Here is a 17,156-nt window from a genome sequence, read left to right on the forward strand (position 1 = left end):
TGTATTAGAATTGGAATTATAAAACATTTGCATTGTTGAACTTGATATCCCATCCAAACATATGTCCTAAAAGATAATGTATTAGTGCACCCATATTTAGCCTACAGTTATTAATTCTTGTATAACATATTATACTGAAATGTAACTAATCCAGTACTAACAAATATTATTTATGATTTGCTACTGCAAGCAGTTCTGTAATTAATATTCTTTTTTAAGCTTTCCATATATGTGCATATTTCTAGAGCAGTTCTGTAATTAATATTCTTTTTTGACCTTTCCATACGTGTGCATATTTCTAGAGTATGTACATAAAAAGGAAACTGGCCATTTATACTCTGTCCAGAGATATTCAAATATGGCTCACCAAAGGGATTGTAGTAATTCAAAATTTCACAAACACTCTCCAAAAAAATGATCCTTATTCCTTTTCTTTGGCTACTCTGACATTGTTGTTTTTAAGATTACCATTTGGATGACTACTTTATGATACTATATTACTTTTATTTGTATTTACCTTAATTACTGCAGATGAAGCATACATTATTGAACAGTTCTACTCTCATTGTTGTAAACTGCCTGAACATTCCTTTTGCCTGTGTGTGTGATTTGCCTTTTACTTAAAATGTCTGAGTTTTTTTGCATATTCTGTATGCTACACACATTTTGTCTGCTACACAATTTGTCCATTTGTCTTACAATTTTTCAATGGTCATTACCATTTATTTGACTTCACAATTTCCTTAAGAATTGGTAATATCTTGATATCATAACATATATGTTTATTCTTTCTTTACCTGATAATTTAAGAGATGATAAACTTTACTTCATAGTAGTTTTCCTTCTTACTTGTGGTTGTTTATGGAATCTCCATTTTGTTACTCTGAATTACTTCTATAGTCTCTTTATCAACCCCATATTAATTTAGTTAATATAGACTTCTATGATCACAGTTTAATTTCCTTTTTATAAATGTTGGAAACTTACCTCACAGTTTGATGTGCAGCATGGTCCAGAACCACATTTTGCTGAGCCTTTCAGTTTACATGTGTTAAAATCACAGCATTTCTTAAATTGACATTCCTAAAATTTCATAAGAAATATTATTGTAGTTAAACTACTTAACAGCTCTTATTTAGTAGTCTTAGCTTCTATTTAAGACACTTTTGATTTCAACTATTTAATTATACAATGTATTCAATGAAGTTTTATTTTATTATTTCTTCAATCCCCAAAAGAATATATAATCATAAGAACTAAATAACATCTAAAATAGCAATTGATTAGTAACATTTATTACTTAAAGTCATTGGCAATTAATTCATAAATTACCAACACAGAAATATATTTTTGAAGAAAAAAAGTGTGAGTTTCCAAGAGAAAACCTTCCCCAATTGTCTTGTCTTTTTTTTTTTTTTTTAAGATTCCATTTATTTATTCATGAGAGACACAGAGAGAGAGACAGAGGCAGAGACAGAGGCAGAGAGAGAAACAGGCTCCACGCAGAGAGACCGACATGAGACTCAATCCCGGGTCTCCAGGATCACACCCTGGGCCAAAGGCAGCGCTAAACCGCTGAGCCACACGGGGCTGCTCCCCAATTGTCTTTTAATGATTTGTTTACTCAGGTTTCATTTTGTGAATAAAGTTAGAGTTAGGCAGTAATCACAACAAAAGCACATTTAATACTCATGTGCCATATTTTACTGTAATGAAATTAACAAAAAAGGATATGTTAATATATATATGTATTTTTAAAACGTAAATGACATTCAACTGTTATTCAAAGTAGGTACTAGTTTAAATAATACACTAAATATTATTTCCATGTAAATAAATTGTTTTATGTCTTTAATTTTTTATATCCTTAACACTTAAAAAAATCAAACATTTTCTATTTACTCAAAAACTAGTTTCAAAGATCTTGTCCTATGACATAAAGGTAAGATTCTTCTTAATTTTTAATTTTCCATTTGTTTCTGCTTTTCCATGTTTTTATGTGAGTAGATATGTATTTATAAATATTCCCATCCCAGAAATAATATAGAAAATATAGAGTAAAAGTTGAAGTTGTTGCCATACTTCCCAGATTCTCCAAGGGTAAATGCAATATCATTATTTGAGTGTGTGTGTGTGTGTGTGTGTGTGTGTGTATTCTTCCATCGACAGAACAAAGATGTTTTTTCCAATCATGTTTATCAATACTAATTATGACCAAATCAGTTTAACTTACAATGAGCTTATGGGGATATGGTGTCTTATTTTTTTTTGTATAATTTCTCTGCTTACTAGTGAATGTGGTCATGAGTTTTTATTTTGTGCAACATTATGAATTAAAATAATCATTTCTTTTGACCGCTTTGAGCATTCTGATTCTCCTCTTTTCCCCACTAAATAGTGGGAAAACCTTTTACATAATATCCAGTTATCCTTTCTCCCTTCTATGTGTTTATAACATTTCTTTGCAGTCTGTTGTCTTGTTAATGGTGCCTGTCATTTGTGAAATTTGTATTGTTGTTTTTTATGACTATTGGTTTCATGTCTTTTTACTAAGACGTCCATTATGCAAAGAATATTATCAATACTTTATTATGATATTTTATTGCTATTTTAAATATTTGATTTTTTTACTGAAATGTGTCCCTCTATATTTTGTGGGATATTTGGTCAAACATTTACTACTTGTCATTATATTTGTGTATACAAGAACAAATGTACACTCCTCTACATATGTAGGTGGGTGCATAAAACAGAATTCCATTTGTATAAAATGAGTGATATTTACAAAGATATAGATATCCGTGCCATTCTTCCAAAGACCACCATAGTTCAACTGTAATTCAAGAAGTTGGATTTATTACTAGCGTCAACAAAGGAGAACACCACCATGGAAAACTGTGATACTCCTGACTGATAGGTTAAAATTACAGAATTTGGGCTGTGTTAGGTAATTTGGGGTGTATAAGGAATCTGAACTTTGTCAGATTAGATGATATCAGAAACAAAAGGATACATCTCTGATTGGGTATTTTAGTAAGGCTTATCTAGGAGAGGAAGGACTATACCAATGTTAAAGCTGAAACTGGAAAAAAGAGCAGGAATTATTCATATTAGCAAGGATAGGAGGGTGTTTGGGCATTTCTGTAACTATAACAATTTCCAAGTATACTTGTATTCAGACACAGAGAGTGGCTTTGCTTTTTTTCATCCATCATGATCAAAGATGTTGAACTTTTATGAAATTATGTATATTCAACAGGAGTACCCCACAACCCATTCATGTCAGGCCAGCTTCTAGCGACACCAAGGACCAGCTGATACTACTAGGCCAGATCCTGCACATCAGGGGCTGCATCTTCCTTTCTCATAATGAATGCACTGAATTTATAGGTAAATACTTATAACATTATTTCCATACTGAAAATAAATGTTATATATCTATATAAATTTAATGTATTTAGATAGTTAAATCTCTTTATAAACATATGAGTGTTGATACAGAGATAGATACAGAAATGTAGATATCAGTTTTCATTTCTTATGCCAATAGCCCAATACAACAGTGAATAGAATTAAACAACCTCAAAGTATGTCTGCTTTTTAAGGCAAGATTTCCCCAAAATCAACTCTTTATAAAAAGTTCTTTGTATTCTTCCTTAGCTCTAAGAAAAACTTTCGGGATGCCTGGGTGGCTCAGTGGTTGAGTGTCTGCCTTTGGCTCAAGGCATGATCCCTTAGTCCTGGGATTGAGTCCCACATCAGGCTCCCTGCATGGAGCCTGCTTCTCCCTCTGCCTGTGTCTTTGCCTCTCTCTGTGTGTCTCTCATGAATAAATAAATAAAATATAAGAAAAAACCTTTCAAATAAACTCTCCAAGTACTATTATGACTAATGAATATTCTAAATATACTGATCCTTAGCCGTTAATATGGATGATACATTATAAAGATAATTACACTATCCATGCGTTTATTGAATCAACAAGTATTTGTTGAGTACCCTGTATGTACGAGATGCTAGTCTACTGGAAATCAAGGAACAATTAAGGAATGGACTATATTCACTTTAATTTTCTGGTTTTTTGTTTTTATTTGTTTTGGGGTTGTTTTTTCTTTTTTTTTGCCAGTATTACTCCATTTTAATCACAGTATGTGTGTGTGTTTGTTGTGTACATTTGTGCATCTAATTTGCTAGTGATGGCAATTTCCCCAAATTATTAAAATGGATGAATAGACTTAGTTTTTATTTCTAGATGAAAAAGAATGAGTTAAAACATATCACATTTTTATATCAAATTTTTTATAATTTAGAAAATGTATAACATCATCAGCAAAATTTCTTTTTCTTGAGTATAGTCGATACACATTAGTTTCCAAGTATACAACATAGTGATTCAACCTCTCTGTACTTTATGCTATACTCTTCACAAGTGTAGCTACCATCTGCCACTATACGATGCTATTACAGTATCATTGACGATATGCCAGAACTATGTGGCATGGACTTTTCCTTGATGAGAAGTTCTGAAAATATAGACAGGATTTTTTTAGTATATTTTTCTTAATAATGCTATTCACTTTTTAAATGTCTACACATGTTAGTTTTTGCAAATTATTTTTTTCAAGGAATTAATCCATTTAATCTTGGTCGTTAAATTTAGTATTACAATATTATTCATGATATCATCTTACCATTTTAATGTCATATTACATAAGATCTATATTGATGTCTCATTTTAATTACTGTTACTGTTGAATTTTTGTTAGTGTCAATAAAAGCATTTCTCTATTTATTCAAATAATTTCTATTTGGTTGTAGAATGATTGGATGAAGAATCTGTGCAAACATTGGGTCCATTGAACCTACTGTGAAATGGCCTTTTTTAAGCACTCCAGGTATTATCTGGATTCTCTATATCCTCACTCTACTCATGATGATGTTTTGGGTCCTCTCATGTGAGTATGATGAGCAAAGATTCTGTATTGAATCATCCTACAGTGGTCTGCATATTCTCCATTCCCCAGTGTACAGTTACTTCAGTAAAAGACTATTGATCATTCTGTTGAAGAGGGAAATGATTGAGGAAATTGCTACTTTCTGTCCTTACTAGAGCATTGTATGTTTTCGTCCTCTATCTGAACAATGAGCTCAAGCTCTGAGACTGGCATGGGTCTAAAAATGTATTAAGAGAATAGCAAGAGATTTGTGGCAATTGGCATTAGTCCTCTGTTCACTGTTTCTTAATTTTTAGTTATATATGTCAAGAAATATGGTAATTGACTATCTAGATCTTTCTTAACTATAGTATAAATGCATGCAGGTCAAAACCAGTAGGTACCATCTATGCCTCTCTTCCTTTTATGCTAATTTTATCCATTTTGGCTATTATTGTTAAGCACTACCACTTGGCCTATGCTATTATTCGGTGATTCCTAGTGACACTAGGATGCCCAACTCTGTGATGACACTTCCAGCCATCAACCCTTGTCTATAGAAGAAAGTTATAGATTGGATCTACCAAGATACTCCAGGATAATGTCCCCATCTTAAAGTCCATAATCTTAGTTATTTTTGCAAAGTACTTCACTAATATAACATATCCATAAGTCCAAGAATTACAGTGAGGACATCTTTGAAGGTCCATTCTAACTATGACTCAAACACTGGCATGAAAGTACAGATGTTAGAGAAGGGAAGTAAGCCAGTACATTGTAGGTTTGTGAGTTGGTTACTGCTCTTTTAAGCTAAAGCTAAATCCCACAGATACCTCTAGGAAATGATATAAAATAGGGGACATAAAAATATTTTCTGTAAAGGACAAAATAGCAAATATTTGCAACTTTGCTAAAATAGTGCACCATATGACTTCTGTTGCAAGTGTTCAGCTCTGCCATTATAGCACAGAAACAGCCATAGACAATATGCATATGGGCATGGTTGTATTCCAATAAAATTCCATTTACAAAATTAGGTGGCAGCTGTATTTGGCCCACTGGCCAGTTTGCAGAATTCTAATGTAGAGCATTAGAATTAAATATCTAAGAGAATTTACTTATAAAGGGTAAGAAATATGGGGCATTTATTCACCAACTACCCTTCATAATTATGAGGGCTGATCATTAGCCCCATGTGCTTATAGCCCACCTTGCTAAAGGCTGAGCATGCTACTAAGACCAGAGGAAGCACTCCAACAAAAAGTCTCAGATATTTAAAGCAAGTACTCTTTCTAGGAACAATCAATGCTGAGAAGAGACTGATAGGACAGTATCTGCTGTGACATTCTGCTTAGAGCCTGTAGTTACAGAAGCTCAAAATGTGCAGACCTAGCTTCAGATTACATTGCTTTATTCTATCCTTCATTAAAAACAGACTTTTGGGGAGGCAATCGGCATCATATTTAGGAGTATTTAGGGGGATGTGAATACAAAATGAGCATAGTACTGCTGATTAGAAAACTAAAATGACATTAAAAAAAAATCTGAGATAACTGGGTGCCTGGATAGCTCAGTTAGTTAAATGTCTGACTATTGATTTCAGCTAAGGTCACAATCTCAGAGTTGTGAGATCGAGCTGCACTTTGGGCCCAGTGTGGAACCTTCTTGAGATTTTCTCTCTCCTTCTGCCCCTTCCTACCCCTCTAACAAAAACAAAACAAAACAAAACAACAAAAATAACCCAAACAAATAAAAAACAAACAAACAAAAAAAAACGAAAGAGAAAAAGAAAGAAAAAGAAACAAAGAAAGAAAGAAGAAACAAAGAAACAAAGAAACAAAGAAAGAAAGAAAGAAGAAAGAAAACCTGAGATAAATGATAAATGGAAAACTTACAAATATATAAATATATATAAACCTTTGTGAATAGTGGGGGATTAAGGTAACTTGTAGGGATTAATGTTATGTAAACAAATAGTGGTCAGCTCTTTTTGTAGTTGGATAAGAAATTCATGTAACTGATGGAGGACTAATCATTAAATTTTATTTAAATAGAAGGAAATTGCAAAGTATTGCACAATAATGATATTATAATAGATTAAATATGTAGTCTTATCTGTTGAGAATAGTGTGCAGAGAATATTTGATTGATGGGATTGTGGTAGATTGGATATCTATATTTAGAAGTGAGCAAAAAAAATTGATCATTCTGAAACTTGGAAATGCAAGAATGCTTGAGAATTAAGAAAAATCTATTATATAGTTTTACCATTCTTACAACCAGAGATGGGAAAATTTGGACCAAAATCAGAAGTTTGTACAGAAAACAGATTGAAGTCACATGAATTAGGAAGTAAGTCATGGACAAAAAGTCATCCACTTAGCCTATATATGCAAAACCTCTTTGCTGGCATACTTGAGAACAGTGTATGCAAACTAAGTTTCATGACTCATTTGTCTTCTCAGTTGAAGAGGGATGGAAAAGTGATTCATATACCCTAATTTACATACATTTTCATATCTAAGTTCTATATTGAAGACATAGTTGCATATATTATTCCACATATAACATAACAACCACTTATTAGAAACACAAGAAATTGTGCTCAAATTTATTGCTTACCTCTTGGCTGCCACAGTCACATTCTTCATTAGGTTCCAAAATCCCATTACCACATACTGATTGATTTTGATATAACGGTTGCAAATTTGGAAAGTTCTGAAGACATTTAGTCTCAAATTTTGAAACAAAGTATCTATAGTCATGCATGCTACAGTTGCTAAAAAATTTTATACCACTGGAACCCCTACAATGAGATAATAATCCTCAGGTAAATCCTCAGGCTAATAAACCCCCACCTAAACAATGCCTCATATATAATGATATGAATTGCAAGATGGCTCAAATGAAAATCTTGTACCTTAGCAGAGATGAAGACAAGCATGATTAAAATTTTAATTTATCATTGTTTATCTTTAACATTCATTTCTCTAAAATGCCATTGAAAATTTATCATTCCAGGAGAGCAATAAAGTGTAACAGTTAGATACCTACCTATCTATCATCTGTTATCTGCCATCTTTGTCTACCTAATATGCTCTTGTCTCATATATCCAAAGCTTCCTTCCCTCAAATGTAAACTTCCAAAAAGGTCCTGATTGACATTAGATAAAGTGTGTTCCCTCCTTTCATTGTCATATTTATTATTCTACATGGTACTTTTGCATCATATAAATATAAACTCATTTGTATTTTTTAAATCTATTTTTATAGGACTTATATTTTGCACTAAAATATAAGTTCTGTGAAGGTCTTTATTTTCATGTTCACAGCTATATTTCTAATAGGACATCTAAAAGATATGTCTAATGGATCTTCAATAGACATTTTGAATATACTATGCACAATATAGACTGCTGATCTTCTCAGCCAAGCCTGTGCCATCCACTAGTCTCAGTTCCAGGCAACTCTATTCTTCTGGTTTCTCAGGCTGATAATATTGGTGTAATCCTGGACTCATACACATCTAACAATACACATGCACATACATGAATGTAATATATGCAGTTAACAATTTTTATGTTGATTGGATGTTGGAATGATATTTTTGATATATTGAGTTAAATAAAATATATTATTAAAATACATCACTGCAAGTAACTTTATCTGATCAAAAAACTTTAATACAGCTACTAGAAAATTTAAAATTACATATATAGTTCACATTTTATTTCTATTTCAGAGTGTCAGTCTAAGTAATCATGTCTTAAACAATAACTCCTAAACAGACATATCTAAGGGTTCAAAGAAATAAATATATAGCTGCTAAGGTTTTGGAGTTGGGAGAGTGAGGAGAAAAAGGAATGCTTTGGTGTTCACTGACATAGCAATTTGTAATGGAATAAATAGGAGAAGAATATCACAAGGAATAATATTATTTAAGCAATTTCCTATTACATTTAACTACTTTGTTTCAATGGATTTCAGTGCTGCTCCACTTTTGCAGGCCATTTTTAGGCAGAAAGCTGCAAATTTTGAGCACTGATATTTTTCATACAAAATTAGTTTAAAAATAGAGACTTAGATGAATCACTAAATTCTAATCCTGAAAGCAACATTGCACTGTATGTTAACTAACTAGAATTTAAATAAAAATTTAAAAAGAAAAAAATAGAAACAGGTTATTTTCTACTTGGGTCACATGCTTTTTGAGTAAAAATTAAAAATATTAATTACAACTTGAAACTTTTGTTTAAAGTGTGTACCAAGCAATTTTTTTTTAAATCTTTGCTTAAAATAAGATGGCCATAAAAAGGAATAAATGAATGTGCCAGCCTAAGTATATAGAATTTTAATAGACCAAGACATTTCTTTTTTTTTTAAAGACATTTCAAAGTAAATATTAATTGATTTACTTTTTTGTGGGGAAGATTATCATCCATGTCTAAAGACAACTATAAAATAAGTTGAGCTAAGGAAGCTGTTTCAAAGTATTTTAATTTCTTATCCCAAACTCCAAGTATGGGCTAGAAAAAATTGAAATAATGATTTTAGGGAAGACAGTTTTTCCTGAAACCCTATCTCTTTTTGAATACCATGGATATTAATTTGGGAAAGCCTCAGCTATTTACTTTCTTTACATATGTACTTTGGTAGCTGAAATTATATGGACCAAGATAAGCGAACATACTCTTTGAATTCATATTACATTTGTAATTGCTAATATTAAATACATCTTCAAAAGGTCCAACAATCTTATCACATTCTTAACTCATTTAAATTTCTAGGCTCCAAGACAAGTGTTTCACATCTTTTATCCAAGCTCTTATATTTCTTACTCTGAGCTTCCTATCAGAAAAAATTGTCATCATCTTTACACCTCCATTAACCAAACTACCTACATCTTTATCTATTTACTCTACTAACACCTTATTACAATAATTGAATGTATTTAGCACCTCATTACAATAATTGAATGTATTTAGCTCCAATTAAAGCAAGCCTCTCTAGTTATGCATTAAATTCTATCCTCTCTAATTTACTCGATGATTTTGTTCTTAGGTCTTCATTATAACCAACATCATCATATTTTCTCTCTCTTTATTTCTTTCAGTGTATAGATAATATGTAGTTTCTCCCATTCTAATAAATTTTTAATGTTGTTCTAATTGTATACTGATTCTGGTAATTTATGTAGGTAGTCAATCATATCTATAAATAAGGAGAATTTTTTTTTCTCTTCAAATCTTTCTCTTTTTGCTTTCTCTTAAAATTCTAGCCAAGGGATCCCTGGGTGGCACAGCGGTTTGGCGCCTGCCTTTGGCCCAGGGCGTGATCCTGGAGACCCGGGATCGAATCCCACATCAGGCTCCCGGTGCATGGAGCCTGCTTCTCCCTCTGCCTGTGTCTCTGCCTCTCTCTCTCTCTGTGACTATCATAAATAAATAAAAATTAAAAAAAAAAAATTCTAGCCAAACCTGCCAGTACTATATCACTGAGAGTAATTTTAGTTATGTTTGCTTTGAATGTGAAATATTACAACAACCAAAACAACCGTAGTATCATGTTTATAGAATATTTCATAGTCTTCATAAATCTTTAAAATTTTCCTCTAATATTTCTCAAGTGAGCATTTCTCAATCATGGTATTTATCACCTTTCTGGAGTCATATCTCTTAGACAAATTTGTTAGTGTGGTTTCTCTTTGTGCACAACATACCTTCCCAATATTTGACATAGAAAGGAAGATACAAAATAAAAAATTCATCAGATCTAGTAAAATAAAACTTCACAAATATATATGTGAAATTAAGAAGAAAAAAAGTCTTACACTGCTTTACGATCCATTATGCATGTAGCTCTTGGACAAGAACATGTATTAATATCATCATATGTTAATCCCATTTTAAGGCCAAGTAGTTGAGCTATAATAACTGAAAATCCCTCCAAAGTAATTGCATCTGAATACTAAAATAAGGAAGATTAAAAGGAAACCCATTATATAAGAAGTTAACAAAAGCAAGTAATAAATCAAAACATTGTGCTCTTATAAGATTTTACATTTTAATACTTTTTATGTTAAGCATATTTTACAACATGTTATTTTGATATTTCATTGATAAGACTATCCATACTGATTAATTGATTAATAACCATGCAAAAGGGTAAAGAATGATCAAACTACAAATATTCTCTGGTTTAATATTTGATATGTACAAATTCTATAGCCGAGCATACTTAATATTCTGATGCAATCAACATAAAATACATTTATTTAACTTCTTCATTAAATCAGTTCATCCAGTTAACAAATATTAATTCAGTTTATACATGTGTCAAATACATTAACAGAAGATGAAAATGTAAAAAAAAAAAAGATGAAAATGTAGTAACATGCATGAAACAAACGGTCTTTGTTCACATCAGGAGTTTCCATTACAGAGGGAAAAAAGAAAATAAGAGACTTCCCAAATACAAAGAGATCATGAAACGTGTTCTAAAGAAAATGAAATGAGATGCCTGGGTGGCTCAGCAGTTGAGCATCTGCCTTCAGTTCAGGGCGTGATCCTGGGGTCGCAGGATCGAGTCCCACATCGGGCTCCCTGCGTGGAGCCTGCTTCTCCCTCTGCCTATGTCTCTGCCTCTCTCTCTGTTCATGAATAAATAAATAAAATCTTAAAAAAAAAAAAAAAAAACAGAAAGAAAGAAAAAAAAATGAAGCACTCCAGTGGAGAATCCTGAGGATTCTCAGGATACTCGATATTTGTGAATTAATATTTAGGCTGAGGTGTAACATTTGGGATATGACCCAGCAATGCAAATACGAGTAAGGTGATTGTATGGGAGTTCATAAAAGGTTGTAGTATAATGAATGAAGTAAACAAACAAATAAAAACAAAACATAAATTAGAGGTATAGGCAAAGCCATGGTAAAGACATTTGGAATGAAAAGTTATTTTTAAAAAGTTGCTGGCAGTGCAGTCATATTTCATATTATCTAACTTTGATAAATAGTGAAACTTTTCTCACTCCTTTGATTATCACAAGTAAAATACTTAGAGTTTCTCTGATTTTCCTATATCAATTGAAATTTATGATAAAATTTAAGTAATCCCTACCTAAAAGAGGGAAAAAAAAGATTGTGCCTATGTGTGTGCAAGATTGTGAATGAAAACATAGGAAAATTAGTTAATAGATAATAGTAAAAGGCCCCCTTTTACTATGTTCCCTTAAGCATGAAAGAAAGGAAAAATCCCAAAAACAGAATTTAAAAGAAAAAGCCACACCAGAACATGAAATTTGAAATCTGGCTGATCAGAAGATTTTAAGGCAAGTTGTAACAACCATAAGATGGCCTTTTGATACCAGCTCATTAAAAGAAGATATGGTCTTGTACTTTCATAGTTACACAGTTGAAAATAAATCATCTGTATAAGTCATGCAACAAAATAAAATAACCTAGGGACTATACTATACAGGAAAGGAAAACAGATTACACACCAAAAAAATCATAACAGGAATAAAAAAGAGGACATCACAGCAGATCCTACAGATTATAAAGAGCTATGATGTGCAAAACAATTAAATTGTACTCCTATCTTACACCACCTACAAAAATTAATGTGACATGGATTAAATACTCATAAAAATTTTCAGGAGAAAACATAAGCAAAAATCTTGACATTGGTCTTGGTAATGATATTTTGGATTTCACACCAAAAGCACAGGCAACAAAACCAAAAATTAACAAACGGTGGAATTACTGGAGCAGCCCAAGTGTTCACTGATAGAGGCATAGATAAAGAAAATGTGGTATATATATATAACATATATATATAATATATATATGTAAAATGGAATGTTATTAGCATATAAAAGAATGAAATTTTGCCATTTGCAACAATGTGGTAGACCTAAGGGGTATAATGCTATACGAAATAAGGCAGTCAGAGAAAGATAAATACCATGGGATTTCACTCATACATGGAATTTAAAAAACAAAACAAATGAAGAAACACAGAAAAAAAAAAGAAAGAAAGAAAACCAGAATCTTAAATGCAAAGAACAAACTGGTCATTGCTATAGGGAAGATTGTTGGGGGGGATGAGCAAAATAGATTAAAATACTATGTTTATCTAGAGCACTGAGAAATTGTGGGCGACCATGGACTAGCTGGAGTAACTGAACCAAACCAGGCCCGGACTTGCATCCCTCATTCACTCAAAAGGCTCGGGAGCCCAAAGGGTGAATAGTTGGTTGACGTTTGAGAAAGGGCTTGAGCAATGGTTCTCAGGGCTCGCTTGTACGTGATCGCCCACATAACACAATAGATATAACTTATTCTGGCCTGGTCATAAATGTAAATAAGGGTCTGTGCTGTCCTTGCTGGTATGTTTACCATGCCTAATATTCCTTTGAAGTACGCACACCTGGAGCAACAAGCTTATCTATTTACCAAGGTCTTCTGTCACCAGGGGTCTGTCTTACATGCTGAGAAAGAGGAACTTTGGAGGGTTTCACAAACATGCTAAAAATAGATACCTTCTTAGCTTTGTTTTGCTCATGCTATAATATGTTGTAGAACCTTGAATAAAGCTGGCACTGTTTGGACATCATCCTCTGTGTCCCTCCTGTCCCCATCTCTTTACTTTTCTTTTATTTTCCTCATCCCCTTACCCTCGGGACCCTGATCGTGTTGCCACAGAGCGCGCAACAGAAATGTATTGAATTGTTGAATCATTATAGTGTACAACTGAAACTAACATATCACTATACATTAATTATACCTGAGTAAACACAAACAAAACCCAAAAATAAATAAATTGGGACATCAAACTAGAATGTTTCTCCATAACAAAGGAAAAAAATCAACAAAATGAAAAGGCAACCTATAGAATGAAAGAAAATATTTGCAAACCATATATTCAATAAGGAATTATATAAAAAATATATAAGGAACTCAGAACTCAACAGCAAAATACCAAATAACTCAATTAAAAAATAGGCAAAGGACTTGAATATTTTTTTCTCCAAAGCATAAATACAAATGGCCAACAGACATATGAAAATATGCTAAACATCACTAACCATCGGGGGAATGCAAATCAAATGCACCATAAGATATCACCTCACACCAGGTGAGATGGTTATTATCCCAGAGACAAGAGATAACAAATGTTGGTGAGGATGTGGAGAAAAGGGAATCCTGGTACACTATTGGTGGGCATGTAAATTGGTATGGTCATTATGAAAATTAGTGTGGAGGTTCCTCAAAAAAATAAAAATAGAATTAAAATATGAGCCAACAGACCCACTTCTGGTTATATAGCCAAAATAAATGAAATCACTATCTGCACCCTTATGTTAATAACAGCATTAGTCACAATAGTCAAGTTATAGAAGCAACATGCATGTCCATCAATAAATGAATGGATAAAGAAAATGTAGTGTATCTGTACAATGGAATATGTTTTAATTATTAAAAAAGAAGAAAATTCATTTGTAACAACATAGATGACCAAGAGTGCATTATGCTAAGTAAAATGAGAAAGACAAATATGTATGATATCACTTATATATGGTGACTTAAAAAAAAGCCAAACTTACAGAAACAGAGAGTAGAACTGTAGTTCCTAGGAGCTAGAAGAAGGGGAAAATGGGAAATGGAGAGACATTGGCCAAAGGGTACAAACTTCCAGTTATAAGATGAATAAATTCTGAGGATCTAATATAACTATGGGAGCTATAATTCATAATTATATATTATATACTTGAAATTTGTTAAGAATGTACATCTTAAGCATTCTCATAAAACAGATACCTCTGTGAATTGCTGAATATATTAATTTTATTATGGGAATTATTTCATAATTTAAATATATACAATTGTCATTGTACAATTTAAATATATTAATATTTTATTTGCCAACTATACCTAAATAATAATGGCAAAAAAGCTATGGCATGTGTTTGTGTATGTAAATAAAGGGAAAAAATGGAGAAAATAAATGATTATTAGTTTCAGCAAAAAATTGAAATCTATAATATAGAATCTAATAGGTATCTCAAGTTAGGAAGGAGTTGGGTCCTATTATACTTATTTTCCTCTACATAATACCCAAAAGTGCTAAAGAATTAACAGAAGATATGAATAAACATTTCTGCAAAGAAGACATAGAGATGGAAACAGACACATAAAAAGATGCTTACCATTACTAATCATCAGGGAAACAGAAATCAAAACTACGATGAGGTATCACTTCAGACCTGTCAGATGGCTAAAACCATCAACATAAGAAACAACAGGTGTTGGCAAGGATGTGAATAAAAGGAATGCTCTTGCACTGCTGGTGGGAATGAAACTGGCGCAGCCACCTTGGAAACCAGTGTGGAGTTTTCTCAAAAAATTAAAAATATAACTACCCTATGATTCAGCAATTGTACTATTAGGTATTTCCCCCAAAAAAATACAAAGACACTAATTCAAAGGGATACATGTCCCCCTATGTTTAAAGCAGTATTATCTACTGGAATATTGCTCAGCCATAAAAAAGAATGAAAACTTGCCATTGGCAAAGACTTGATAGAGCTAGAGAATATTATGCTACGCAAAATAAGTTAGAGAAAGACAAAATGATTTCACTTCCACATGATTTCACTCATATATGGAATTTAAGAATAAAACAAACCAAAAAAGGGGGGGAAAGAGAGAGAGAGGCAAACTGAAAAACAGACTTTTAACTCTAAAGAACAAACTGATGATTATGAGGGGAGATAAGTGGGAGTGTGGGTTAAATACATGATAGAGATTAAGGAGTGCACTTTTGATGAGCACAGGGTGTTGTATGGAAGTGTTGAATCACTATATTATACACCTGAAACTAGTATTGCACTGTATATTAGCTAATTGGAATTTAAATAAAAGCTTAAAAAAAAAAACTCCCAAGAGCTAGCAGCACTGTTTAGGAATTCATTCTCAAAGGAAAATACCTATAAACAGTTACAGTCTTTGTGACTTTCAGTCTAAGGCTAGGATTAAGGATTAAGAGACATGGCATATGAGTTCACAGGGCATTCATGAAAAAAAGTTGATATTGATGACCTGGAAAATTAAACATCTGATATGAAGAAATGGTGGCTCCTGTATAGATACACAAAAAGGGAGACTTTAGAAAAATAATTCTCCAAATTCTGTCTCCCACATTTCTGGCTGACTCCCTGAAACGTTCATTCATCTGGCAGCCTCAACACTAAACTTAGCTGAAGGCTAAAGATCTCAACTGAGTCTAGACCTGCTGTTCATCATCTAGAGTTTTCTTAACCAAGAACATTGTGTGATAAAAAACAAACAACAACAACAACAAAATCAATACTCTTCAGAGAAAAATAGAATCCAGACTCCCTAATAGCATTTATAAGGTCCAAAAGGTCAAAGAATATCTCTCAAGGCCATGAAAACTAAATTGAGATATAAACAATGGCCCATAGAACTGATCTAGAATGTGTTTTAGAAATAAAATTGTCAGGATGCCTGGGTGACTCAGTGGTTGGGCATCTGCCTTTGGTTCAGGTCATGATTCCAGGGTCTTGGATCAAGTCCCACTTTGGGCTCCCTGTGGGGAGCCTGCTTCTCCTTCTGCCTATGTCTGTGCCTCTGTGTGTGTATCTTACATGAATAAATAAAAAAAAATCTGAAAGAAAAAAGAAAGAAAGAAAGAAAGAAAGAAAAAAGAAAAGAAAGAAATAAAGAAGAAAGAAAGAAAGAAAGAAGAAAGAGAAAGAAAGAAGAAAGAAAGAAAGAAAGAAAGAAAGAAAGAAAGAAAGAAAGAAAGAAAGAAGAAAGAGAAACTGTCTTCTTAAATGGAGGATTTAAATAGGAACTAGTGTCTTATATTTCTCAGAAATATCCTGGATGTATACAGTCCAAAATACTTATCATATCAAGAACCAGAAATATCTCAACTGAAATGAGAAAACATAATCAACAGAGAGCAAAACCAAGATAGCCCATATATTATATTCTCTTAGAAGGATTTTAAAGCAATTATCTTAAAAATACTTCAACAAGTAATTGCAAAATCTCTAAAACAAATAAAAACATAAAGTCTCAGCAAGGAAATATATAGTATAGAGAAACACCAAATGACATTATAAAACAGAAAAGGGGATGCCTGTGTGGCTCAGCGGTTGAGCACCTGCCTTCAGCCCAGGGCATGATCCTAG

General features: G+C 32.5%; 2 protein-coding genes across 32 annotated transcripts in view; one reads left to right on the forward strand and one right to left on the reverse strand.

The window, feature by feature from the left end:
• Positions 1-17,156, reverse strand: part of LOC144284576 (disintegrin and metalloproteinase domain-containing protein 18-like) — a 184,365-nt gene that overhangs the window by 109,186 nt on the left and 58,023 nt on the right. For 15 of the 19 annotated variants that reach the window (XR_013353000.1, XR_013353005.1, XR_013352999.1 and 12 more), the window contains 4 exons: positions 14,541-14,573; positions 10,765-10,901; positions 7,557-7,740; positions 988-1,083 (listed from right to left, as the gene is read on the reverse strand). Coding sequence is in view for 13 of the 19 variants with exons in the window: in XM_077849266.1 (XP_077705392.1) it covers positions 988-1,083; positions 7,557-7,740; positions 10,765-10,901; positions 14,541-14,573 (450 nt within the window). In the remaining 6 variants the exon portion in view is untranslated. The remainder of the gene's footprint in view (positions 1-987; positions 1,084-7,556; positions 7,741-10,764; positions 10,902-14,540; positions 14,574-17,156) is intronic. The other 4 variants (XM_077849271.1, XM_077849269.1, XM_077849264.1 and 1 more) reach the window with 1 other exon arrangement.
• LOC144284582 (uncharacterized) overlaps positions 1-17,156 on the forward strand; it is a 283,713-nt gene that overhangs the window by 95,186 nt on the left and 171,371 nt on the right. For 7 of the 13 annotated variants that reach the window (XR_013353010.1, XR_013353014.1, XR_013353019.1 and 4 more), the window contains exons 4-5: positions 3,260-3,390; positions 4,819-4,895. Coding sequence is in view for 1 of the 13 variants with exons in the window: in XM_077849291.1 (XP_077705417.1) it covers positions 3,260-3,390; positions 4,819-4,823 (136 nt within the window). In the remaining 12 variants the exon portion in view is untranslated. Of the gene's footprint in view, positions 1-3,259; positions 3,391-4,818; positions 7,690-17,156 lie in introns of those variants that run through there. The other 6 variants (XR_013353008.1, XR_013353009.1, XR_013353011.1 and 3 more) reach the window with 2 other exon arrangements.

Source organism: Canis aureus, chromosome 15 (assembly GCF_053574225.1).
Source record: "Canis aureus isolate CA01 chromosome 15, VMU_Caureus_v.1.0, whole genome shotgun sequence".
NCBI classification, from domain to species: Eukaryota; Metazoa; Chordata; class Mammalia; order Carnivora; family Canidae; genus Canis; species Canis aureus.